Here is a 27,705-nt window from a genome sequence, read left to right on the forward strand (position 1 = left end):
TGCCAGAAATAAAGAACATTTTATTTGCAGCAGTTTTATTAATCAGTCAGTAATCAGGACCCACATAGGCTTACACCCCACCCACACAAAGAGCCAGAGAAATCCATGGCTCATGAGAAAATTCAAATGGTAAAAGATTACAAGAATGTCTCCATTTACAAAGCAAAGTTCACTTGATCTAATTAACAGTAAAAGGCTTTAATTTTTTTTTTCATGAATTCTTTGACAGAAGCAGAGACTATAAGGCAATATACTGTAAGAAGATAAATATACATGGGGTCAAATGAACTCAATTCCTGTTCATTTTCATAAGCATACAGTTTAACTGAAGGTGCAAATGTTAAGTCTTTCTAACACCCATGTTCACCTAGCTACTTCCTGTAAATCAGCTACAAGTGTACACTATACTGTCTGCTGAATGACTCAGTACAGAGGATTTCCCCTTGGCTTGTCTACTACAGTGTAAAATTTGTTCAGAGTTAAGATGCACCACAGTAGATAAAGCCTCTCCCAGAGTTCAGCCCATAAAGACTCAAATCACAGGAAAGACTGAGAACTCCACAGTGTATACGACCTTATTGCATTGAAACATTTGGCACAAGAGCAATTCTCAAAGTTTAAAAACAATCTGAATGTGGATAATGTGTATTAATTCCTTGCACACCTTGTGATCAAAAATAAAAGCAACCGAAAACAATATGACGAGCAATAATGACCTTAACAGAAATAAAAAAAATCACACAATGTCTTATATATCTGGTAAAACAGCTACAAGTAAAGTACTGAGTCATTAAATAAATTTAGCTAAAGGCTTGGCGGGGGCTTGGTGATGTATTCTGATTCCTGACCAGCTAACACGTGCGTCCAGCTACCATCAGTGAGCCTCGCACTGATATCAGCTCATACAGCAGGATCACAGTTCATGACTCATAATAAAAATATGGAGGGCCGCGTGTCCTTGGAAGTCTGACACACTGGAATCCAAGCTGGTACGTCTGTGTTTGTGAGTGAAGGAGTGAGTGAGAACAGGGTAAACTGTTGTTAATCTACATGCCAATAGAGCCAGCTCTTTGCATATCAATGTGAGCCCTAACAGCTCAAAAATATATATTTTCATCAAAACAGTGACAAAACACAGTTGTGTCACAAAGTCGAGCATAATATAGGTATATAAATTTAGATTCTGATTGTAGCAGCGACTGGCAGCTAGTGCTGATAAAACTCTACATAATAGAGTAGCATGCTTCTAATCCAAATTCCCTACTAATGTTAACACAACCAAATTTTAAATCTTGAACCAGCCTTACTAATATATTTAATACAGTGATACATTCACAACAGTAGCAACAGTAAAATTATGGAGAAAAGTGTTGAACTGAAATGTCATTTCTTCTGAATAGAATTCTTCTGAATTTATTCTATTCTTTTTTTTTCAAAAAAAAAAAAAAAAACTGCACCAAAAGTTCAACATTTATGACCATAGTACATGTTATTCTTATTTACCTACATTTTGTCATCATTACTTGCAAAAGTTTAACTTTATTTGAACATTATTGAAGTAAATGATACAACACATACTTTGCAGTAGTAAAGTAAAAACAAAGTTCCAAGTTGTTACAGAAAAAAGAAAGTTCAATATGATTATTTTAGGAATCTGTGATATAAATCTACTAGTAGCCATTTGTGTTAAGAACTGCTGGGCAAATAAATGTTGGATTACTGTTCCACTGGGAATAAATGAAGTTACATGAGCATGAATGTGAACATCTGGGTTCATTTTCATAGGAAAAATAGGACAGTAGAAAAATAAAAACTCATATCTTAAACTGTAAAATGCACCTTAAGACGGTCTCATCAAGAGATCTGCGGTTGGAGTGTGCTGAGAGTTTGAACTAGTATTTTAAAGAAGTGAAGAAGAAGGAGTTCAGTGTGTGTGTGTGCATGTACATATGGGGTGTTTTCATGGTTATTTTAAATGGCACCTCAATAGTTTCCAAAACTAGAAAAATACATCTTTTTCATAGATTATTCCTCACTGGGCAAGCACTGGTTATCCAACACTCAACATATTTCATGACTGCTTATTGTAAGTCAACACTCCATGGTCCATGCAATCAAGCAGCTGACTCATACCTGCATAAAACTATTTCACCCTATAATGCAAAGTGTTGCCCTGCAATGGGGGAATAAAACCATTTACAAAACAGGGCCCTAAGGGAGTCTAAACGCTACCCTCATATGCTCCTATACATCAACACGCACAAGGGGGAAATTAGCATCTTTTCTTTGCTGCACGCAGCGCAGGAATAAAACTCTAAATAAAAATCTCTTTGGGCTCTGTTAAAATGTCTTTAGCAAAAGTGTGAAATGCCAAGCCTGAGAGGTTGGACAGCCAGGGAAGTCCCTTCAGTGTCAAGTCAAGAATTGATAGTCAGAGAGACATTTTTCACCCTTCTACATGATGTGATCCACCACAACATGAGGCCCTCTGTCTCAAAACAAACTGACTCATACATATCATGTGAGTGCACACACATCCACACGTGCATTTAGACATGTAATTAAATGTGTGCATGGCTGTACACACAGTCTAACTGAAGAGTTTAATAAAGCAGCCGTGGCAGTAGGGCTTGTCATTCTGCTCCTTAAAGGTGCCCTTGTTGAGCTGCTTGAGGCAGAAAGCGCACACAAAGTGCTCTGGGTGAAACTTCTTGCCCATGGCTGTGATGCAGCGGCCAGTGATGGCCTTCTGGCAGCCAGAGCACAGAGAGCCGCGCCGCTCGTGGTAATGCGACTCGCAATACGGCTGGCCCTCATGGTCAAAGAAACTGCCATTTATGAATGGCGTGAAGCACTCCTGGGAATTAAAAGATGAGAGGAAGAATTTATTATGAGAGGTTGACAGAATGATCCAGTGATTTCTTTTTATTGTAATTCATTACAGATACAAAAAGTGTCTCACCCTGCAGACAAAGCATTCAGGGTGCCAGAGGGAGTTGAGAGCTGAGATGTAGTTCTCCAGAATGGCACGGGCACAACCCCCACATTTAGGGGCAAACATGTCAAAGTAGTCCTTTCTGCAGAAAGCCTTTCCATCCTTCTCATGGAAACCTAGAGGACAGCAAAAAAACACACACTCACCCTCTCTGCATGTTCCTTTTGATAATGAAAATTAAACTCTGCTCTTATTCTACACAAGCCAGGTGATGTGACACAAATGAAAGAGCCGCTGGTTACCTTCTGGTCCAAAAAAGGCTCCACATTGGGCACAGAAGAAGTGCTCTGGATGCCAAGTCTTGTCCAAAGCAGTCACTACTTTCTGTAAAACAAAAGAAGGGATCAATCAATCAATTTCTTCTAAAAGTGTGATCCATTAACACTTAAGTGATTAAGTGATTTCTCATGTTGCTCTAAAGGAAAGTCAGCATTCTGGCATGTGTATCTGTCATTACGGGATAAACTAACACATCAGTGATTCATAGGCCAGTAGAGGGCAGGCGAAGTCCACAGAGACAGTGTGGGAGGTGCTGGAATGCTATGACTGTTTGCTCATGTTTTCCAGGCCTGATAGCATTTTTTAGGAGCTTCATACTCATACTGTGTGACAGATGATTTTAAAACTCCACAATAGTTAAGTTTCTGCAGCAGGCCAGGCATTACTCATTATAAACCACTGTTACCAACCCCTGGACATTTTAAGCCCACAGTTGATTCTTGGCTTTACCACCAGAGGGCGCAATGTTGTCAAAGATTTTTTTAAGGAGAATTTTTTTTTTTTAAGAATAACAACAACAAGCAACATCATTGTCTGTATAGGTAAAAAGGAGCTACTAAAATGACAATATGGCAAGGTATAAAAATATTGAATACTACTGAGTATCACCAAACTCATTACACAACTGAGGAATTCACAATCAAGAAGGATTTAAATGTGGATATGTACGTACAGGCCAGAATTAAAATATTTTTCAAAGGTAGTAATAATCTGAGATGTAGATGACAAAAGGAAGTTCAAAGGTGACTTGAGAAAGAGAGGCAATTTCCACCATGTAGTGATTTTTCCAGCAAGGGACTTAATCCATTAAGTTATGAATAAATAAATATCATTATCCACCCATCCATGCTGGTGTTTGTGTGTGTGTTTGTGTTAATGTATGCATTACTAACATCCAGTATGGGTCCATTACAGTAGTGGCATCTCGGTGAGAACAGACTGTGATAGTCTTTCTCGCAGAAGGGCTGCCCCTCACGCTCAAAGAAGTTTCTGGAGCCTATCTCCTCCTGGCAGTGGGTGCACACAAAGTGCTCGGGGTGCCACGTTCTGCCCATGGCAGTCACCACCTGGAGTGGGGACACACAGTGCATTAAATTGAAATGAGCTGCAAAAGGAAAAGCCTTGCTCAGCAGAGAAAATCGACAGAGCTCTGCATGCAAGACGTAAACGGTAGAAGGCAAAGAGCGGCAGATGTAGACAATAAAACTCAGAGCTTAGAAAATTTTAAATTACAGTTTTTTAATTCCCAGAAAACAAAATCTTTGTGCTTCTTGCGAACGGATGTCTTGATGTGCTTTCCTTTCATCTCACTTGGGACTCTTCAAATTAAAATATTTTTTAAGTCTCATCCTTTCTGATAAGTTGCATGCAAAACCCGCAGGGAATATCCTGTATACTACCTGCTGTCAGAAATAGTCATACAAGTTAAGTGGTAGCACACATGAGAAAAGCTAACCTTGGTTACTCTTAATTCAAAAGCAAAAATGTGGCCTTCACAGAAATGGATTCATGAAGTGAAAGTCTGATAAAACACAGAATGTATGCTGCAAGTTTTATATTACGCCACTTATTGGTTGAATTATTGATAGATTAAGCGGCTTTGACCTCAAGCAATCAGCACCACACCGAGATATGCAGAACATGAGCCAACGCTGTACATCTCATCCAACTTGGGAAAATAAATCTTGACTGCAATCTTCATTTCACCACATTCTTAACAACAAAAAAAAAGCAGCTATAATGATGTTTTATAAGCCTATTGGGTATTTTAAATGATGTTTCAGTTGGTAATTTGTGTGTGCAGACACAAACTTGTGTATGCAATAGGTATCACATGGTATATGTTTAGTATCTGCACAACTGACTTGTTTGATTGTGTATGATTCTGTATTATCATTACCTGTCCAACAATGGGTTTCTTGCAGGCACCACAGACGCCTTTAGCCACAGTCTGGACTCCAAGTCTGTTGAGGTCTGATTGCAGGCTTCCCAGCATGTTGTCCAGCTTGTTGGCTGGTTTGGGTGGACCAGTGGGAGAAGTCTTTCCCTGCGACTGGATCTGATGGAGATGGAAGACCAAAATGGTGTCATTATACCATTCAGATACACAAGGGGTAGACAAATAGTGCCATTTGTCAAATGGCCAAATAATGCCATTGTTGGCGTGGGTGTAATGACCATTGTTCCTCTTTGTTCATTGAAGATTTTTTTGCGTTTCACATTCAGTATACTCTCATCATTTTGGTAATTACCTCATCACATTACATACTTGTGTAAACCTATTGAATCTCCTTTACGTAGCTGTCTTTGTAATTGTGATGTACAATAGTCTCTGCCTGAATGTCTGGTAGTACACAAGGTGAACAATTTCACAGTCACACAATGGTAATATGCTGCACTAAATGCAGGTTGCTATGAGTGCAAATGCTATTGTATAGGAATACCAATCTGTATAGCACTGAATCTAAATGTCATTTGTGTTTAAGGGCACTAAAATTGAATATTGTTTAATAGGGTTTAGACTGAGTTAATGAGCAAGAAGCAGACATCTTCATTTTCATTCCACTGTAAGTCTCTAAAGGCAGTGGTGAATGTACTGTAGAGGATGGTATCACTCCTCTTTGGGGAATACAAAGATTGAGCTGAAGCTGAAATGGAAAAAGAATACCAAGACCCACCTAAATCATGGACAAATTAACCATGACAAAATATGTTCTGATGAAACCCTGATCCATGTTGATGTCTCTTTGGTTATCATATGATTATAATGTGTGTGTGAATGTTTGTCTGGATTAGTAATGCAACTACTGTAACGTAACAGACCTTCTCAGATGGTGTGGTTATTGGAGCTCTTACATTCCACTGAGAGAGAAAATAGCATCTCTGGTCCATGTAGTCTCCCTCACACACACACACAAACATACACACACACACAAACACACACACTGACGCACCCTTTTAACACACGCAAACACAAAATGACCCACCTTACCTTTGACCAAATAAAAATAGCCAGGCTTCTTACTGGGCCTTTGACATACAAAACACTACTTATGTCAATCTAGTACTCCTCAAGTCTTCACCAAAACTACCTCATTGAAGACACTGTGGACTCTGAAAGAGGTGATGGTACATGGCATTCAACATGGACATGCTGGTCCTTAACCTAGTGGGACCTGTTGACGGAAGTCCTGTGAGAGATGCTATAAGTGTGGTGGTAACAGTGCTGTCATGTGGCAGATTAGGTTTCAGTTGCACTGCGAGCCTACCATTCCTGCGCATGACTGGACAGTTAGTGTAACGGGAACATAGGGGGATACACTCAACCCGCCTCTAAGCTCTTAAACTCTCCACTCCACTCTGAACACACATCTCTTGGCGCCATCAGATGTCAGAATTAGAAAATGGGCTCAGTGTCTCTAGCCTGAATGTCAGCACCACTCATAACCTGGACTGACTGGATTTCAGACAAAGCTTTAAAGAGGCTACCTGTTTCCAAGCTGGCATGAAGACCAGATGCCAAAAAAAGACCAAGTGACCAGACAAATTCTGTAGGTCACATAGATACAGAGGCACAACTGACCCACAAGCATGCTCAAGTAAAACAACTCAAAGTAACTCTACAAACCAGAGAAAAGAGTTAAATCATTCCAAGTGTGAAAGAAAGTGGATGATAGAAAGTGGAAAGAGAAGTCAGAGAGAAGGAGAGGGAGAGGTGAGAAAAGGTGAACCGTGCCTGCAGTGGTGGGAAGATGGGGTCGTACTCGGTCTGACAACCCACTGATACAAACTCCTTGGGAGGAGGAGGTGGCGTGACGGGCTTGGGAGGGGGGCTAGGTGATGGTGGGGGCTGGAGAGGGGGAGGTGTGGGCTCCCTGGGGGGAGGTGTAGGCTCCCTCGGGGGAGGAGTAGGCTCCTTGGGAGGGGGAGGAGTAGGCTCCTTGGGAGGGGGAGGAGTAGGCTCCTTGGGAGGTGGAGGGGTAGGTTCTCGAGGAGGAGGAGGGGTTGGAGGGGGAGGAGGTAGTGGTGGAGGAGTCTGCTTGACTGGGGGTAGCTTTTTGGGTGCTGGGGGAGATTGCGGAGGGGGGAGGACTTTTCTCTGTGGGGCAGGTGATTCAGGAGGGATGATGATCTGAGGGAAAGAAGGAGAAAGGAAACAGCCAAGAGAGGAGAGCAAACAAGTAAGGTAAGGTACAAATAAAGGGGTAAGAAAGAAGAAAGGCAAACAGTAAAAGAAACAGTATTCTATGGCAATGTGATATATGTTTAAAATTTGCCAGTTAGTTCCTTGACCATAGGCCAAAAAAACATAAGCAAAACCTTATCCACAGATGGCAGAGCCCTTTCTTCCCGTGCTCGCTGTGGGTTGGACATCACGATGACTCCTTCTGTCAGCCAATCATCTGGCTGTTGTTTACGCCGGCGCTCCACTCGCCCAATTCCCAGTTTCCCCTGCAGCTCCTCAATGAGTCGGTCTTGAGAGTTGCTCTTATTCACAATGACAGGTCCCATTTTACGTCGCAATAGTCCCTCCCTGTACATCGGATGCACATTGGAAGTCTCTTTGGTGCGGCGGATAACCGACTTGAGCTGGAGAGTAGATGATAAGGAGGTGTAGGAAGCTGAGGTTGCACCATTCACCAGAAAGTCCATGTTGAGTTACACACACAGGACAGGCCCAGCGCAGGAAAAACACTCAAGAACGCTCTAGATTATTCTTCTGTCAAAATTCTCAAATTTTTTTTGTCAGGCACGCATGTATCCAATTCAATTTGCTTGCAGAAGCTAAGTACAGCCTTTTATTCAAAATCATTCTCTACTACTACTACTCTGATGTCTGTGGAAAGGCATGCCGGATAACTGAAGTCAAGACAACATAGTCCATCACAAAATGCTTGCACATAAGTCTGCACGTGCCAAACAAGGCCAAGGATCAAAGAAGTATAGTTCTTACATGTTTTATAAATGTTCTTGATTAATGCATATATGCATTTGCCAAAAAGAAATAGAAAAATATCTGCCCTACTGTGGAATCTTCTTGTCAATTGTTTTGTATTGACACAGTCAGTGATTTAAAACACATTGTTTGCATCATTCGTTGGTTGCATAAACATGACAGGCCAGGCCCTGTGACTAACACACCAATGTCGACTGAAGCAAGTAGGGGCGTGCATAGACATCCTTTCAGCCAAGCTTTCAACATCAGCAACAAGAAGCCTCTACAGGGAGACTTCTCCCTCAAGTCATTCTGCAATTGCTAAGCAATGACACTACATGCATCACACCACACAGACAGATGAATTTCTCCTCATCAAAACACTGTGTTTTGTACTTCTGCACAGCTCCTAGAGTGTTTGCAGGAGCTGCTCTCCCAAAATAAGCTTGTTTTAGGAACTAGAGATGCGTTCTGCTTGAACGATCATGTGACAAAGTCATTCTGCCATTACTGTCAGAGATAATTAATATTTTAGGCCACATGGTCAACCAAATAATAGAAAGACCACATGGGGTCCTAAAGCCTCTCCAGCTTCAACACCAGCAGCTTATTTTGGGAGAGTCAAGTTGAGCCTCGTACTTGGCCAGAAGCAGATAGCCGTTCAACAGCAGACGGCTGCTGTGTGGGCAGTTCCAGCATTGCATCTGGTGTCCCGGGGCAGGTGGAGGGGGTGAAACACTCATCTATCCAGCTGGATTCAGTCATGGGTGTCAGGGTTCCCTCTCGGCTGAGATCAGGGTAAATTCCATCTTCCTCCTCCCAAGGTCTATCTTCATCTCCAGACATAAAGGATGCAGGTGGCTGGTTCTCATCAGGTTGGGTGGAGTCAGGGGCTAAGAGTTTGTCTAAGGTATCATCTAATAAAGGCTCCCGACATGGCCATGATAAATCCAGTGCTTCACCTCCCTGCTTTTCTGTAAGAGGGGAAGACTGGCTATTTGATGGCACAGCAGCAAGTGAAACTGGCGAAGCTCTGGGACTACTGCTATCTGAAGCAGTATACGTTTTTTTAATGACTAAAGCAGGACTCTTAGGCGCTGCAGTTTCATTCTTTGGAACTGTTACTGGACTACAAAGCCTTGGAAGTATTACTGGGTACGCATTCTTTTGGACTGTTTCTGGACTAAAACTATTGGGTTCAGTTGTTGAACTAGAGATATAGGGGACTGTCACAGGACTTGTGATCTTTGGAACTGGACTTGAAAGTCTTGGAATTGACACTGGACTAGCACTCTTGGGAACTGTTTCTGGACTAGCATTGTTTGGGATGGTCAATGGACTAGAGGTATTAGGGACTGTCACAGCACTTGCACTATCTGAAACTGGACTTGAAAGCCTCTGAACTGTTACTGGACTAGCTGTCTTTGGCACCGTTTCTGTAGTGGTTGGCGCCGTCATCTGACATTCATTCTCTGCAGCTGCTTCTGGACTATGACTTATGGGTACTGGACTGCAACTTTTAGGGACTGGGCTGGAGCATTTAATGTCAGGTGAACTGGGACTTTTAGCTCTAAGAATGGGACTGAGGTTTTTAGACACAGTGACAGGACTAGGGCTCTTGGAAATGACCGCCGGACTAAAACTCCTGGCAGTGGAGTCTGGACTAGAGCTATTGCCAATAGTAACTGGACTTGAGCTCTTTCCAAATGGACTTGAGGCTTCATTGGTAGAGACTTTAGTGACTGACACATGCGTAGAGCTGTTGACTTCAGTTTGACTAGGTTGCATTAGGGTATTAGAGATACTGAGGGTCTCTACATGTGAGATCTCAGAAGTAACACTGTCAGCATCATCTTTCTGTTGGATCTGGGAGTACTGAATGCTCTTGGACGATGCAATCACTACAGTAGAACCAGTCAAAGATGTAGTGGCTGAACAACCATCTTCATCTATATGGAGTTCCAATGGTAGAGGGGTACAGGAAGGTGTAGTGTCACTAGAGGGTAGAACATTATCCACTGAACCAATATGAGGACTTATAGATGGGGCAGTTAGTGTTTGGACAACCGGTGTACCAGCAACCAATGAGGGTTCTACAGCCTCCTGATTCACAGACAACTGAGAGCCAGACTGTCAGGTGCAATGATGTAATGATTGCAATGTACATACAAACACAAGACACACAATGGTAGAGAAAAGAGAAGAGACCAGGAGAAACACGTTGAGAATGAAGTGTCTCAGTTCACTCAGGTGTCTTATCTCAAAAGTATCTGCTTCTAAAATACTACAAAAAAATTAGTTAAAAATCTTCAAATCTCAAAAATTACTAGAATGCCCATTCCATTGAGTCATTATGGATACAGTACAGTCCACTCTTTACCACAGTCTCAACAAAAATTGTAATGTTCACGAAGATAACATTTATTGCTATGTGTAAATGGGCTTCAATGGGAGGTACATATGTTGATTTTGCTGCATTTGCAATTGCACAGTCATACATTCAAAGCATAATAAAAACTACTATATATGTTATAAATTAGTTTTTCGGTTTGGTGCGAAAAATATTGAAGTATGTTCTGAATTAAAAGCTCTTTCTTCAGTTGAACTAAATAAAAGCCCCAGCCACTATATGACAGTTGCAAAAGTTCACTGAGTGAATTCTGTGCAAGCTTCTGTTGAAGCTTCCTTTCAAGGAAATCTAGTATTTCTCCATTTCTGTGAAACACTGCCAACAACAGCTATCTAAAGTATATATAGTAACATGGTAAAAACCACAAATAAGGAAGAGAAACTGAATAAAAAATAATATAATCCACTGCGTTTTTACACATGAGTATGTAAAAACATGATTGTACACATAAAGTGTGCAATCTCTACCCACTCATAAAACATACTTACATTGCTTTGAACTTTGAAGTCAGACAGGGAGGCCATTAGCTCATCTAGCTCTCGTGTGGCAGAGGATGCAGACATTCTGGCTTGCTGCTGTGCTGGTGTTTCCTCCTGTTCGTCGGACACCACCAAAGGTGTGGGACTAAAGAAGAAAAGATAAACTAAAATTACTGTTTTCACATTAAAATAGAAATATAAAAACATCTACAGTAAAACAGTGCTTTATGTTACCTTAACATATGCAAGCACTTATTTTAACATCCACATACTTTTGTAAAAAGTTGTCACTTACATGGGCGTGGGCACAGAACTTTCCAGCTCATCTAGAAGGCTCTCTACACTTGGTCGTACATCCTCTATTCCTCGAGCTGCCATGCTGCGTTTGGGCTTCTCCAATACAGGTGGAGCTGCCTTTCCTGCAGTAGAGACTCCATTCTCCTGGATATGGTGGATTACGCTGCTGGCAGGCAGCGGTGGAGCTGCCTCTTCTATTGCAGAAAAAAAATATGAATATGATATCAACATAGTTTATCATCATGCAAACTTCAAGACAACAAAATACAGTGGAGGGAAGAGACATTTCTGTGCAACACCACAGAAACAGAGACATCCAAATCAGGTGGTGCCATCTGAGTTTCATCAAATAAATGTAAGTGAACATTTCAAAAATTGCAAAGTAATCTATGTGAGAACCTTCTGTGGCAAAAGCAGGGGTGCTTTGCTGGACAGCGTTGAGCTCCAACAGCAGGCGGTCCAGTTCTGACAGGTTGCTGCCCAAGGATAAGGTCATGGCTGATGAGTCACTACTTTTCTGCTTATTGGGGAAGCTGTACACAATAGAGAGACAAAATTCAGAACTAATTCAGCACTAATATCTATCATTAACAAAGGGCCAAATAATGCAAATGTTATAGACTGAAAATGTTGATATATTTTAATACTGGTATCATTTGAACAGTCAGTGCAGCTCATTTTAGACATTGATGTCTAAAATAAGTATGTTAATTTATACTCCCAGAACATTCTACTCACTTTTAGGTTTAAGTTATTGTGAGACTGCTAATATACTGTTTAACCAACTAATATAGCCTCAAGTCCTACCTGTATACGTGGTCCTCCTCACCAATGGGTTGGGTCGGACTGCTGCTATCTCTAGACCAGGGGCTTCTCTGAGCTGAGTTGAAGGACTGAGGAGAGGAAATGAAGTTTTAATTACTATGAAGTATGCAGAGGACCATTCCTAAATGGAGCAACTAATGTATACAGACTTGTATTCATCAGCAAATGAAAGTGTTTTTTTTACAGTCAGGAATTCATGTTGAACTTAATATCTTGTTAAGGGCATAAACAGTACATGTACAGGTGCATTTACCTCTGTTTCGTCAAGTCCGTTCAGGGTTTGCTCTGAGGGAGTGGGTGGGACTTGGGGTGGAGAGCAGATGTCTTGCTGGGTCTGACCCCCAACAGGGAGGGAATAGGCGTTCTCGTCAGACAGAAACAGTGGGCGCTTTGAAATGTGGGACGTTGTGGACTCAAGGTCCGCCAACAAAGCATCTATGGAAACACAAAATGAAGATTTTATCATCACAGGCCTGAAGACATTCAGACAGGGTTGGAAAATATGACAATTTATACAGTGAAATGACAGAAAAACAATACGTCAACCATGATGATGATATGATTTATTTATGGATTACAGACACAAAAACAAGAATCCAAGGGATAATATGTTAAAGTGAAAACACTTATTTCCAAAAGGGTCCCAAGATGTTAAACCATGATAACATCATCCATATACACAAGACCAAATAATTACAGCTTCTTTCGCAATCATCAAAAACAATGTGCAGTGACATCATTGGGGATTGGAGTTGTAAAACTTGAATCATGCAGACTGTCATAGCCACTCCTTTGGTTACTCATTGACCCTTGACTTCCTAGAGTCTAGACATGTGCTTTAACCCAAGAGTCAACCAGGTATACAGGTATATATATATAATATATATACCTGTATATATATATATAACCAGGTATATATGCTGATATTTACCATCTACACACCAGAAGCTGCTATCTCTGCGTGAAGGGGCTACTTGGTATTTTGAGCAGAATAAAGGCCTTGAAAACAACTACTAATTTAGCAGTCTTAACCAGCAGGTAGAGAGAGACATAACATTATAGGGGATTTAATGAAGTGCACAGACTGTATTACTGAATACTTGGGCTTATTTTAGCGCACTCACTCACCACACCAGTGTTTAGTTTCTCTTGCAGAATTTCACAAGTCCTAAAAAATAAAAGCCCAAATTTAATAACAATCTTGCCCTAATAAGAGATGTCTTATATGAATAAACTCTTTGTACATAACTGCTGTTTGTACATAAATGCATAATTTACCACTACACCAACACATCATAGGCTACGGAGTTCCATTCAAGACCAAAGCCAATAAACCATAGTGAGAACAGCAAATATACAGCTATCATTGTAGAAATTAAGTATTATTCCTTATAGTTGAAAGCTATAATATAAAGCTATAAATATTCAAACTGCACCTCATTCGATGAGCAATTCTGCTTCTACTGCAGTGTTGCCAATTTTGCTAAGGTGTACCAAACAGCAATTACAACTACATCAAGGCTCCATCCTAAAATAAAGCACTGGAGCAGAAAGACAAAACTATAGGTAAAGAAAAATGGAGATGAGACATACCTTAGAAAACGACAAAAAAGTTACACCCAGGGAAGTGGAGAAGAACACAGAGAAAGAAGAAGAGGAAGAGGACAACCCAAACAGACTGTCTGCCAGGCAGGAACTGCCTTTCTTAACTCTACCATCAGTACAGGAGAACAAGAGAGGAGGAGGAGGGGGCTGAGTTGGGTGCAAATGAGAGCAGAGGAGAGGGTCAGGGTAAAGAGGAGAAGGAGGGGTTAAAATGAATGGCAGCAGCTTAGGTTCACCCCCCAGCTATGCCAATTCCAACCTAGCTGCCTGAAAGCTGAAGTAAGAGATACAACTCACGCAAATGACGACCCGCTGGAAACAGTCTCTGACTCAGGAGCTGTCCAACTTTGGCAGACTATGCACGTTACAGCAGATCATGGAATACACGCTGTTGTGAAATAAGGAAAGCTGAGAGCAAGCAGAGCTCTTATCAATAGTGGCATGCCCAACTAAGGGAGTGGTATGACAAAGGTATATAGAGGTATAATCAGCCCCTCCTTCACACTGGTAGCACAAACTGTGCCTCAGTTACTCATGACTCACACTCATAGTTACCACATCTTTTCAGTAATAAAACTTATTGAAGTATCAATTATCTTGACCTTGACTGAGAGGCAATGTTACATTAAATTTAGTCTTTAAATACAGCAAGAATCAGATTATTAAAACAGGATCTCTTTTATAATGTCAAGATTCTGTGTACAACAAGGTTCTATCAGGGACTTTTTAACCTGAAAATTAATGCTTAGTAAACCATAGTATCATCAGTACAGTGGTTATGTGGACTGCAATGTTTCCCAGACAGAGAGGAGACACAGCAGAGGCAGAGCCAGATTCATACCTGATCCACTTGGACCATTAGCATGGCTAACATGCCAGTTGACTGGGTTTCACAGCAGAGAGACTCCTTTCTGGACACAGAAGCCCAGAGACATTCCTCAGAGGTTCATTATGGATACAGCACAGCCCACTGTTTACACTACTGCAGCCAGCACTCTGTGTGTGTGTGTGTGTGTGTGTGTGTGTGTGTGTGTGTGTGCGCGCGCGTGTGTGTGCATCCTCATCTCTTACTTGGTAGTAGCAAGAAAATACACCAAAAGAAGTAAGAAGGCAAAAACAACACAAGCATCATTACTGATAGCCTTTACCAAGTATGGTGTAAAATTTAACATCCATAGATGTTTCAAGCCAACAGCAAGATCAGTATATAGACAGGTGCACTCAATAGTGCAGTCTCTAAGTGCAACTTCTAGTACAGTAGAAGGGGAAGTCAACATGATGATCAATATATACTCTGAGGTTTTACTGGATTTGAAACCTAGAGGTTACCACTTCTTCTTTGCAACATTTCCCACGAAGCTGCTGATTGTTTTTTTATCATTTTAAAATGGCGATATAGGCGTACAGCCTACGCAGAACATCCATCAGCTTATTCTTAGTTATGATTTACAAATTTACACATTAAGAAATACACACTAAAAAAAGATGAGATCAGACTAGATCAGAACAAGTCAAGACATTCATCTAAGATAAAATGAAAACAGGCCAGAACATAATTTAGATTTCATCAGTTACTTCTCAGAAATACTGCATAAATAAATTGCAAACATATCTGGGCACATATCTGTTGCTGATGTCAGAACAAAGTTTTACTGCAGCTGGTGGAGCCCTCATTCACCAGATGTTAGTCCAGATGGTTTACACAAGAGTTGTTAATCAACTTAGCTCTCTAGCTGAACTGGTTTTAACCCTGGTTAAAAAGAATTTGCTGTTCCAAAATACAGTTACTGCTCAAACACAAACCCTCAGGCTAGATGAAATACATATTCTGTTAGGCACTGATTTTAATGTAAATTTTAAGAGGTCTTGCATCAAAATGAAAGCAAGTTAACTGAAATCACAGCTCATTTCCCTCAAAGTGGTTCGAGCACACTCCTAATTAAAAGGATATAGACAATAGAAAGCTAAATAAGAAGACCTAACAGATTCATGATTGCCTGTGTTCACTGAACACTGTGTTAGGCATGCTCTGGCTCATCTGCAAACTACACAAACACACAGAGGTGTGTCAGCCTACTCTGCCAAGAGGACATACCATGACACACAGACTCTACAGCAAAGCACAGTCGAGTTCCCCAGTGACCAAAAATGGAACTACAGTAAAATGAGGAACTCATGAGAGACTCATCTGTATGCTTTGTAAGGAGAGGCAAGAACTTTTGGAGAGTCGAGCATATTTTAGTATTTTATTAGTTAAAAACATGTCAGAGCACTCCCCTCAATTAATTCCACAAGGGATATAATTTCTGTTGGATGTGTTTTAAGAACAAAGCTATGTAAATCCCTTAGAGACCTGAGTTCCCGAGAAGCTGGAGGTTATGAGAGGGTGAAGGATCTAATACTCACCACCTAAAATAGACTACATGTAGATCTAACAAACCACCTACATCAATTAAACACAGTCAGCCCTCTTCAATTGCAGCCAACACACTTTATGAGGACAGAAAAACAACAGCATTCTGTAAGCTTCCATGTCCACACACCACTATGTGTGACACAGTAGGGCACATCTGGGCTGAAACAATGATAAATGGCGGTGAGATAGTGAGTGCAACCAGGGAGCGTGTATGCGTGGCGCAGCAGGCAAATCCTCAGAGGCTAAAATGTGGGTTGACGCAGATTAAGGAGACTCCCTTCCTCCCAGATGAATGGTGTGCATTTTAATTACACCAACGCTGCTCGGCATAAGGGTTCATTACAGGAAAAGGAGAGATAGAAAGAGGAAGAGAGAGGGAGATAAAAAGGGGACTGGGGAGATTGGGGTGGTAGGAGAAGGGTTGAAAAAGAGAGGAAAATGGAAATGAAGGGAGGGGGATGCAGGAAAATGAGGGAATGTAAACGAAACCATTTAACCATTTGAGGAGTCAAATATGTAAACAGCGCAGGGCAGGACAGATGTTGGACAAGCACATATTTGATGTTGATTACAGTCAAAATCAACGTCAAATATGAGTGTGATCTAATTAGACAAAAGAATCCTAAAGCACAACTCTTATTCTATGAGGTTTAATCAATATATGTCCTGGACTTCAACAGGCACAAGCCTTCATTATCCCTGACAGGACATCCTGCCTACTTGACACTGCACACACAGCTTGAGCCCCTATCAGTGCTGACGACTGCATAGAGTGAATCAATGCTGTCTACTACTCAACACATCCACACCGTGTAACATTATCATTGTAGCTCCAGAGACTTTGTTGCTGATAGTGATTCATTACAGGAAATAAGCCCTTATCAAATGCAACGTAACAAGATACCAGCCTTCAACAACCTGCAGGGGGTGATGTCGAGTTGTGTGTGAGAGCCGAGCAAGCCTCTGGCTTTTTCTTCTCAAGGTTGATAGACAGTACAGGCTTGCCAAGCTCATAAATGCCAAGGCATTTACAAAGCTGACACCAGAGTGAAACCAACAAGACTGGATAAATATCAGCTGTAAACCTGCAAGATTGTCTCTGTGCTGCAAGTTCACCTATGTTTTCCTGTGTCCTACTTTCTACACCTCCTTCCCCTTCCCGTATTTTTTCCCCTCTGTATCTGATGTGTTTGCAAGGTGCACACTGGCTGATATGAATTCCTAACATGCCACAGCTCGTCTCCCATATATGAGAGACAGAGAGAAATAGGAGTTGCGCACCAACTGAGCAAGATAGTGTGATAAGGCAGAAAAGAAAGGGCTAAAAGCAAGATAGGACAGATGAAATAAAACAAAAAAATGTCAGCTTTTAGACAAATACATTGTGTGTATAATCTGTTCTCATTAAAAGGGAGAGTCTGAACGTAATATTTCAAAAAATTAGCATGTAAAAACAATCTATTGTGAGCACCAACCCTCGGTTACAAGTCGGTTGCTTCAAACGTGAGTGTACGTCAACCTAAAGTGACAGCCTCATGTTCTGTTGTGAGAGAGATGGCCTTTCAGAGCGACACAATCTGACAGACCATCACAGAGATGATGAATCCCCCTCTTTGCTTGCACCAGATGAAAAAAAATCAGGACAAGATGGGTGCACACTTACGCTTTCCTCCCCTCTGGGCTGGTGTTAGACAGCAGATGGCCTGTGCCTGTGTTCATTTGGAGCGCTTCGGCGGACACCCGAGCACAAAATTAAATCACACTAGAAACACACAAACACACACAGGTGCAACAGTACAACAACACTGTACACAGGTGCCTCTTTAGTTAAGGCTGCCTACACATACCAGAGACAGACTGAGGCATTCAGGCCCACTATAAATACCTTCCCGCCCGACCCTGACCTGTGGGAGTCAAGACATACAGTAGATGATGGATGGTAATGCCGGTCAAAGAAACAGTACAGACCACCCAACCAGCTGATGCTATGTATTAGATTACATTCACTGTACTGCCTCATAGCCATAGTGTAAAGAAAAGCCTGGTTCCAGTTTCCTTACGCTTAAAATCAATGAAATGCTGCTATGGGGTATTAAATGAAAATGGCACCACAGCCCACACTTGCAATAAAGTCATATAACACGACTGCTTACCCAGCAGCTTACGCTCCACTCTAAACTATTCAATACAATTACGACACATGCAATCCATAACTATAGTCAACACTCAGGCCCAGAAAAGTCCGCTAATCAAGATGCTAAGTGATGCAAACCAACTGAATCCCCTGCGAAACAGAGCCAGTGTTGGAAGACACTGCTAGTGATACTGTGGACGTGGTCATATGGGAATTTTCAAATTGTGGAAAATGACACACTCCTGTATGTGTGTAGATAAGACAATATGTGACGTTGAATATGGAGCTAGAGCCAGGAGCCTTCATGCTAAGGTAGTACAAACACTGGAAGCAGGGGGAAACAGCTAGCTTGAATGGCTTTGCCCAAAGTTAAGAAACAGGCCTACAACCTCTCCACCATTAGTCATTTTTACATTTCTGTTTGTGTGTGGATTATGTGATAATTAGTGAGCTTGGTAGGTATATTTTTGAACTTTGAATATAGAACTATCAATGTTTTTCAACAACTTTGGTACATTCTCAAAACTAAAACAAATTGCATTCACCCAGTGCTTTTCAAACTTATGACAAGGGTTCAGCCACAAGTTGACAGTTGACCACAGATGTAGTCATGAATTTGAAACCGCATTGCTTGTCCTTTTCTAACCCGAAAGTAACACCCTATTAGTCTGCTCATGAGTAGGTTTTTTATCCTCATACATATGTACAAAAAAGCTGTTGTGTTGTAGGTGTGAAAGGGAGGGTTCAACTACCCTTCCTCTAACTAATAGTCAACTGCAATAAGGATCTGAAATAAAGAGAGAAATTAAGAGCAGGGTAGCAAGTAAACGCCCTGACTCATGTGGGTGAATAATTGTTGTCTGCAGTTAATCTTTCCTGACAACTTAACTCAAGCCATGCTGCTTCTCTTTTGTACTGTTACAGCAACGATGCCTAAAACAGGATAGTGTGGGATTTTGTTTAATTTATTAGTATTTTGATGTCCTATTACGTCTTGCACCCTCTTAAATCTACTACAAAAGTGAGAGGGAAATCCATATTAGGCACGCCTGGCAATAAAATTTCTTTATTACTTTGTACAGCTCTAGAGCAAAACATACTCACTACAAATCATATCTATCATCACTATGAAGAATTGATTATTTTTGTTTTGTCATCATCATTGTCATTCTGAGGCAGTTTCAGTTATTAACATGCACTTTTCACTTGCTTTCATGTCTCTTTGTAAGTCATTTCTAATAATCTTGCTTAATGTTTTTATACTATCTTTTATGATAAATGTTTTAACTGCTTTTGGTGTTCTGATATGGCTTGTATTGTTTTCTAATCCTTGCTGCAAACCAATTGCCCACAAGGGACACTAAAGAATTACCTAACTTAGCTTAATTGGAGGGAAGAGTAAAATAACTGAATAATGCATCAACCTCTACACATGAATAAAGGGTGTAAATTGAAGGAAAAATGTGAGACAAGAAACTAAAATAATACAAGTTAAAAAGATAAAACACAATCTACTCTTGCTATCGCTCACCTACCCCACCTTTCTCTCCCCCCTCGGTGGAAGGCTTAGAGAGGAACACAAAATGTAGTTTGTGAGCACCGTGGTTTACATATTGCCTGTGTGGTTATTTTTGTGCAATAGACATTGGTGAAAGCATGTTTGTTTTAGCAGTACAGCATTTGTTAGAGAGAGTATGAACAATATTGTAGAGATGTTCATTTTGAAGGGTTTTGTTGAATTGCAGACTTTAACAAAAATGTGCATCTTTATTTTGCTTTTGACGTTCTACACGGAGCACAAAGGAAAAGAGCAGTTTTTCTGAATATCTGCGCAGAGTGAAGTCATTCATCAAGATTTTACAATGGCAAGTGGGAGTGAAACTATCCACTCAACTATTGTTGTGAAACTAAAGACATTTCACCATTCATCCACAGCTTCTTCAGCTCTATTGCCAGACAGGAAATTCCCAGCCTTTGTCCTGTGGTGATACCACTACGCCCACAGAAAGAAGCTGTATTTTTAGGCCACACTAGAGGATGAAACGTGCACCAACAAAATTGGGGTACTGTTTGAACATGACATCCATTCCGTTGGTGATTTACACAGACTTTTAAAATTTTACATCAATACAAATATTGCAAATCAACATCAACATTGACTTTTAGAAGATTCTATCCTTCTTTCTCTGTGATAAAATGTGAAACTTTTAAAAATATACATTAAAATATGTTTATTCTAAAGTAGTACTAGAAGTAGTTTATTCTAAAGTAGATGCCAGAAGGAGTAGACACCATTTTAAAGATTTTAATGTGATAATCATACTTTTTTGTGGAAAAAATACATCAGACACACTTTATTGTTCCAAGCAGAGCATTTTTATACATCTTAATACATGTCTGGAGGATATCTTCGACTCAAGGTCCACTTCCAGAGCTTTCAACTGCGCATACTCCATCCATTTATTAAGAGGATGAAATGTGGTTGAAAGCTCTTGAAAAAAGCTAATAAATGGACTTTGAGTTCAGTTTTTTTTTAGTCTAAATACTATTTATAAGGTCAAGAATGATACTTGATTTTTGAGCCACTTCACTTAGCTTGCTACCATCAATAACCCAGACACGCATAAGTAGCCAAAAATAGATAGCAGGATAGATGGATGGATGGACATCTTTTTCCTCATCTATAATCAGTTCTGTCTGGTTCTGTGTCTTTCCTGGGTTGAAGTAGGTCACAGCACCAGAAACAAGCTGCTCTTTGTCCCCCTCCGGCAGGACAGGGACAGAGGGAAGAGGATGGAGAGGAGAGTTAGTGAGGTCTGCAAAGCAGGCCAAATCATTCCACTGGAAAACAATCAGCTCTATCTGTGCGCCCAAACCCACATATGTATGTGTGTGTGTATATGTGTGTAAAGTCTTGTTAAGCCTACACCCTTATAAACCTGTGGAGGAGTAATCCTGACACAGTGTCACTGATGCTGTCATTAACCCGAGTGGGGTCTAGATTGAGCTTCCTGAATGATCCCCTTTAACAAGCCAGATGCTGACTGTAAATCCAACTGAAGCACAGGCAATCAGAAACACACACACACACACACACACACACATATACACACACATGCTCACTTTCGCTCACATGTGCACACTCACTCGTCCTCCACCCCCCAACCTTCCCGATTCATCAAAGGCCTTCATTGTGGTAGCTTTATATCCCAAATAGGCCAGTACCAGCAGTGTGTTAGTGACTATTTAAACCTGTGCCAAGGCCAGAGGAAACCTGCTGAGCATAAACCCATTTCCTAATAAAATAGCAAAATAAATGTTATCTAAAGCCGCATTCACGTCAACCATACAACCTCTTAGTAAAACAACATTTAAGAGCCAATTAGAGGAAACACAACAGAACCACCCATGTGTATTCAAAAGGCCATCTAACACTGTAAGATATGATGAATAAGCATTTCTTACACTGGAGCAAAGGACCACTATCATTCTACTAACAGCAGTTTCCTTTTGAAACACTGTGAATACTGTGCTTGATTCCTGTTAGTGCTACCAATAAAAGTTTGCAATTACTGTGGCATCATTCACTGTTACGCAAAACTGTTACACCCGCTTGTTTTCCCGATATAGCTCGCATTAGAGGATCAGCGGCATCACATCAACCGAGCTGTCAGTCACTGTTGAACAGAGTGTGGGGATGAGAATCCTACATATTCAGCCGGGAACTCGATTCATCAGAGCACAACAGGATGGCGGAAGGCTGAAGGCTGATAACAGCTTTAGGCGTGATTATACTGTAAGCATATAGTGTAAAGGCTACATTAACATAAATATAGTATGAATTTAATGAACTGCTCTGGTTGCCTGGAGACAAAGTGGGAAACAGCGTGAGAGGGGGGGAAAAAAAGGAATTTTAGGATTTAATGAGGCAAAAAGCAAACCAGTTCCTTCTCCTAAGACATCACATTAAGGAAGTCAACAAAAATAGGACAGGATAAGGCATGTCCACACGTTAGTATGACTAACATTGTGTCTGTGACCTGCAGGAGGCTATTCTGTTGTTGTCGGCACAGAATCCTCATGATTGCCACTACAACGGAGAGGTCAGTAAGGGCACTTCCTGCCATGAAGTATGTGTTTAGCTGAATTATGAGCCACTACTCAGAAAAGGACTCACTGAGCTCAACTGACTTATAGCAGGACACAGGAAAATGACTGCATATACAGTAACTATACAATATAATATGCTGCTAGTCTATAGCCTAAACAGACCAGATTTAGCTTGAATCCATATGAGACGTATGTTTTTTTTGTTTGAAGGCTTATTTCCACATGAACCCTGGTTCTAAAAACCTACAGTAGCTGTCTGGGTATCGACCCTGCAGGCTGTTGTTATGCTGTGCTGGGCCCGTGAGAGATGACATGACGGTTGGCTGAGTGTAGAGCTGTCGCTGCTTAGTCAGCTTCCCTTTCAGAGCTGTCTGTCCACACCAGCAGTCTGTGATCAGGAGCGCGTATGAGTGTTTTGTGTGTCTGTGTATGTGTGCGTACACCATATGTTTCAAAGCCCGGCAGCATTATTTTCATTTTAAAATCGAACAGATGGACAAACCCTGGAGGATGTTACAAGGGATTCTCTCAAGCCTTCGGATGCTACATTGATTCTGTGTGTGATTTATGTGCATGTGTCACGCACAAGAGACTTATCATCTAGTGTAGGCTTGCCCCTTGTTGCGTTAAGCAGAGCGTCACTGGAGATGTAATTCGCAAAACCCACAACCTGCCAGGTTTCTGAGTTCAAGTAAAGAGGAAGTTATGCGGAGGGGGATTTTTAATAATGGGAACTTCCAAGTACAGACTGACTTCAGAATTAGAAATGTATTCCAGTGATTTAGTATTGTACTTCCATAAAGTAGCAGCAGAGGCTAAGAAATAATTACTTTTAGTGCTTAGAATGGGTCAAGCTCCAAAAACGCAGGATCCTACACTTCCTGTAATGCAACTCAGTAACATCTTTTGTTAGACTCTCACTGCCTGGTAAACACAAGTCTTCCAGGCTGGCTTGACTTGGATATGTAAAATTGTCAGATTGCCCCTTTACAGATTAAAGGAAAAATGGCAATTGTTTTCATTAAAATTAATGTAACTGAAAGTCCTGTTAATGACTTCCCCTATAGAGCATAATGTCAATTTTAAAACATGGGTTATGTGTTTGCATAGTCACTCTCTGCAAACAGATTCCTGAAATCTTGAGGTAATTCATCAGTTATTACAATGTAGGCACTGTAGTGTTACTGATGCATTACTGCGTCATAAAGCTAACGGGAATATGAAGGTCAACTATTGTTGAATACAACAGTGAGTGACAAGGTTTTTCTGCCAATAGGGAAAGAGAAGATTAGGTTATTATAGAAACTACGTCCCTCCCTGATAAAGTGACAACCTACCACTCAGGCATGAATGACATGTGTGTCACAGTCTAATATAGTATGTAGAGGATATGACAAATGCCCACATGTATGCTGTCTGACTTTTCTATCGGTGTAAAAACAATGAACCAACCTAAATTTAGACTCAGTTGAGTATCTAGGCTACATCAGATCTCATTTGGAGTTAGTAAAGAAGTACTTCGCCCACTCCATGAGTGACATTTCCAACGCTGCAGCTGCTGCGCTGACAGGGCTCTGGGGAGTCATTTCACTTCAAATGATGCAACTAAAGTGACAGTGGGACAAATCAGTGAGAGAAAAAGAGAGCAGTTACTGTATATGCAGACCTAAAAGGAAATTCTGAAAGGTACTGCTGATCAAAGTCAGTGAAAGGAAGTTAACTTGGGAGGCTATTTGACATTCATGTCTTGTTGGTGCAGGCCCAGAGCAGTGAAGCAAGGAGCAACGCTTGGCAGCGCTGATAGCTGAGGAGGGGAGGTCAGTGAAAGTTTGCCTCGGAACATGCCACAGCATCTTAACTGCAAAGACTGCACAAATAAAAAGAGACATCAGTGACATAAATCTGTCTGTCATACTCAAAAAAGAGAGCTTTTTTGTATAGTAATTCAGATGACTATATCCAACACTGACTACGGAGTAAAAACCCGATAATTTCCAGCCATCAAGCATCACAATGTGCCTTGATCCAAACCTTCCAAAAGGCTAATCTGCTCTCCTACAAACTCAGCCAAGCTCTAAACTGTCAATAGATTGCAGCCTGCAGCTTCCTATGTGGTTCACCACAGGAATGATGGGGAGTGGGAAGAGAGAGGGTGGGGCAGTGCAGTGTTTAAGGAGGATAAATTTTGGCTCAGGCCCAATCCCTGCATGTGGGCCTGATCCACCCTGACGTCCTGCCTGCGAGCAGCACTAGTCTGCTCCCACGGCTTGGTGCTGGAGGAAGCGTGCAGATATAACGGACGAGTGTGTACACATGCAAATCACAGCTTTTCAACTGGAGGGGAAGACGCTGTTAGGAGAAAGCAGACCTGCCGGTGTCGCTCATTTCATGTCAAGGGGGTTGGGGGCAAATGTGGGGATAGTGAAGGTTGTATGAAAATCAAACAATAAAAATGAGGGAAAGGGAACAAAGTGAAAGAGAGGGAAAGAAAGATGTCAGTTGGTTAGTAGAAGGTTTCAAGTTGCTGCTGGCTCAGCTCTTGAGAAAAGGGGCTCTTCTCTGCTAAAAATATATGTAGGATTTGTTGTCCTGGAGGTGGATGAATACCTTCACCGCCTCCCGTCAAGTCTGCTTAAGTTGCTTCTTCCTCTCAGATCTCTGACTGCATTTAACAACTTCAAAGCAGAGCCGGACTTCAATATATTCAATTTTCATTAACTGATGGAGGAAAAGATGCTAGGGGCTGTGCACATTTCCCTCTGTGATTACCATCCCAAGACCATAACGTGCATACACCACTGGTCTGTAGCCTACATTTCTCTAAGTTTGTGTGCCATATGTTTATAGGTCTCTGCTAAAATGATGACAGAATTTACAACCCCGTGACATAGTAATTACACTGGGTTGTGTGACGCTCTTTTTTAAGCAACTACTTTAAGGAAAGCCCTTCACCCACGTAAGCTGAGAGGGTATCCATAAATATTGACTGGATATAGAATGACCCATAGTCTCACCCGCACCACCGAGATGTCACTCACAGAACTGGGTTATGGCCCAGATCAGATACATCCAGATGTTCTGCAGTGGGACAGGATGGTCAAAATTGAAGAAAACACTATACTGAGATTGCTTGTAATGAGCTGCTCTGCTGTAGTTTCTATAAATGAAGCAAGGACACTCTGTATAGCCTTGCCCTGTCTGGAATGGGAATGAATGGGAGTTGTATCCACCTGCAGCTCACAGAGGGTGGTTTTTGGATAGCTTTTACGAGACATTTATCATCTTTGACTTTCCGAATGCATTCTGTGTTATTTTAGCATCCAATGAACCTGACTCCTTAAATGCACTTTACGGATGTCCTGCTAAACTTAACCTAACAGTTACCGGGGTAAAAACTACACAGAACACAAACTTTACAGTCAATGCTTGTAAATTAATACAAACATAGAAACCTCAAATCCTGTCAATACTGTGTGAGCTGCATCTGAGATTTCCCTCTGTGTTTCATTACAGCACACACTTTTACATCACTGACAGGGGGCCTGTGTAGTTGGTTATTTAAATTATTCTACTTTTTAAAAAAAAATAAACTTGTGAAAGATCCTACAAGGTTTGCAGCAGTCTCATTACAACCACTGCACAGTTCAACTCAAGCCAAAAGAGAGAGGCTTGTTATCATGTGGTGTATGGCTTAAGGCAGGAATTTTAAATTACTAAAATAATAGCAAAGAACTGTCACAGAGGAGAACCGGGATATTGTTTGCAGCAACAACAACAACAACAAAAACTGTGCTGAGCTCTAGTCTACACATCCTCCCTGTCACCACAACCTGCCCTTTAGGCATTACATTTTCTGCTGTCACTAAGTGTGCCATAATTCACCGCATTAACCTCATCCTTACAGGCAGGACGACAGACCAGCTCCTCTGCATCAATCTGCTACTGCATGTGTGAGCATCAGCTGAGACAAAGGCTGGAAATGATCTGCTTTAAATGACTACAGGGGATCTGATGATCAAACTGAAAAACAGCCTCCCTCTCTCTTTCTTTCTCTTTCAGTAATGATTGTTTTCATCACTGGAGCCACTGTTGCCATCTCACCTGTGTTAGGGGCAGTTATGTAATCCTGACAGTCAAGTAGGAGGGGCTCAATAGGTCTCATCAAATGTCAGGTGACCCATGGTTCAATTTATATGTATCTGCTAGTATTGAGCATGGAAAAGTTGCGGTAGCCCATATCATGCCTGGTTGAGTGATGTGGAGGAACTAAAAGAGGAATAAGTCGCCCAAAATCACTACCAGTGCAGCTGGCCGGAGCACCGTGTTCACGCAAACACGTTTTAACGTTTCAAATACTGGCTAATAAATATCGCAATGAGCCTGATTGTAACGCTTCCTTATGTCAGCACGCGGGGCCTTTCTAGGCATGTAAGCTCGCGCTGCGCTCAGCTGAACTTAACCTACCTGGACACATTTAACATTGCTGACCCAAACTAACAACTGTAGCTATCGAGCTACTGAAAAAAACACACACACCTTTATTCGGTGAAATGTAGCCTACGTGTTTGCGCTACAACGGCACACAATCACACACGCGCGCTGTTTTAATGTTGCGTTCAAGGCGAGCGAACTTACCTAAATCATCCATGTTGGCCGGAAATCGTTCCAATGCCGAGAGCCGCACCGGGTCCTCCTCTGTCGATCACAGCTGGACTGTAGCCGCCGATTCAGCGCCCGATCACTAAATCTCCGATCACGGATTCCCTGGCTGAATGCGGTGAAGTTCTCAAGTTCCCCTCCTGCTCGGCGAGCCTCAGACACACTCGCAAACACACACACACATAACCAGCTGCCCCCCTGGAGTCTCCAGCAGTCCACAATCCAGCCCCCTGCCTGCCCACCGGCCCCCAACACACAGGGACCGGCGACATCTAGTGGCAGTGGGAGAGTAGAGGAGAAGAAAACAAGAAAAGGGAGAATAGACTTGGGGACTTACATTTCATTTAATGGTGTAATTGGCTGCATTAATGTGCAGGTAAATAGAATTTGTCTTCCAATCGTTTTCTTTATTTCACAATGTACTTTTTTCACATCTAGGTCACATCACAGGTCTACTATTTACCATCTAAATGACAATTTCCCAGTTGCACTACTTGAGTCATTATTTATGCATATATACAGTATATTCGCACAAATATTTGCACAATTCTTTTATATAT

General features: G+C 41.4%; 1 protein-coding gene across 2 annotated transcripts; it reads right to left on the reverse strand.

Moving 5' to 3' along the window:
• Positions 1–27,325, reverse strand: LOC137181853 (paxillin-like). Of its 2 annotated transcripts, XM_067587917.1 has the most exons (14): positions 27,122–27,325; positions 12,475–12,656; positions 12,204–12,289; positions 11,796–11,929; positions 11,395–11,590; positions 11,109–11,244; positions 8,850–10,340; positions 7,595–7,864; positions 7,011–7,406; positions 5,175–5,333; positions 4,168–4,341; positions 3,238–3,319; positions 2,963–3,111; positions 1–2,857 (listed from the first exon to the last, which is right to left on the reverse strand). In XM_067587917.1, exons 1-14 carry the CDS (start codon positions 27,132–27,134, stop codon positions 2,591–2,593), a joined length of 3,735 nt encoding a protein of 1,244 aa, XP_067444018.1. In that variant the 5' UTR covers positions 27,135–27,325; the 3' UTR covers positions 1–2,590. The 2 variants fall into 2 exon arrangements, with proteins under 2 accessions (XP_067444018.1, XP_067444019.1); XM_067587918.1 differs by lacking the exons at positions 7,011–7,406; positions 7,595–7,864; positions 8,850–10,340 and having other exon boundaries at positions 27,122–27,303.
• Between the last annotated feature and the right edge of the window lie 380 nt (positions 27,326–27,705).

Source organism: Thunnus thynnus, chromosome 4 (assembly GCF_963924715.1).
Source record: "Thunnus thynnus chromosome 4, fThuThy2.1, whole genome shotgun sequence".
NCBI lineage: Eukaryota > Metazoa > Chordata > Actinopteri > Scombriformes > Scombridae > Thunnus > Thunnus thynnus.

Bases quoted from the DNA above. Each gene is read 5' to 3' on its own strand.
- LOC137181853 (XM_067587917.1), bottom strand. The intron at 11,591-11,795 runs GTTCTCACATAG...TTTCTGCAATAG, and splicing joins CCCTGCTTTTGCCACAGAAG to AAGAGGCAGCTCCACCGCTG. The intron at 3,112-3,237 runs GTAACCAGCGGC...GCTGTCCTCTAG, and splicing joins AGCCTTTTTTGGACCAGAAG to GTTTCCATGAGAAGGATGGA.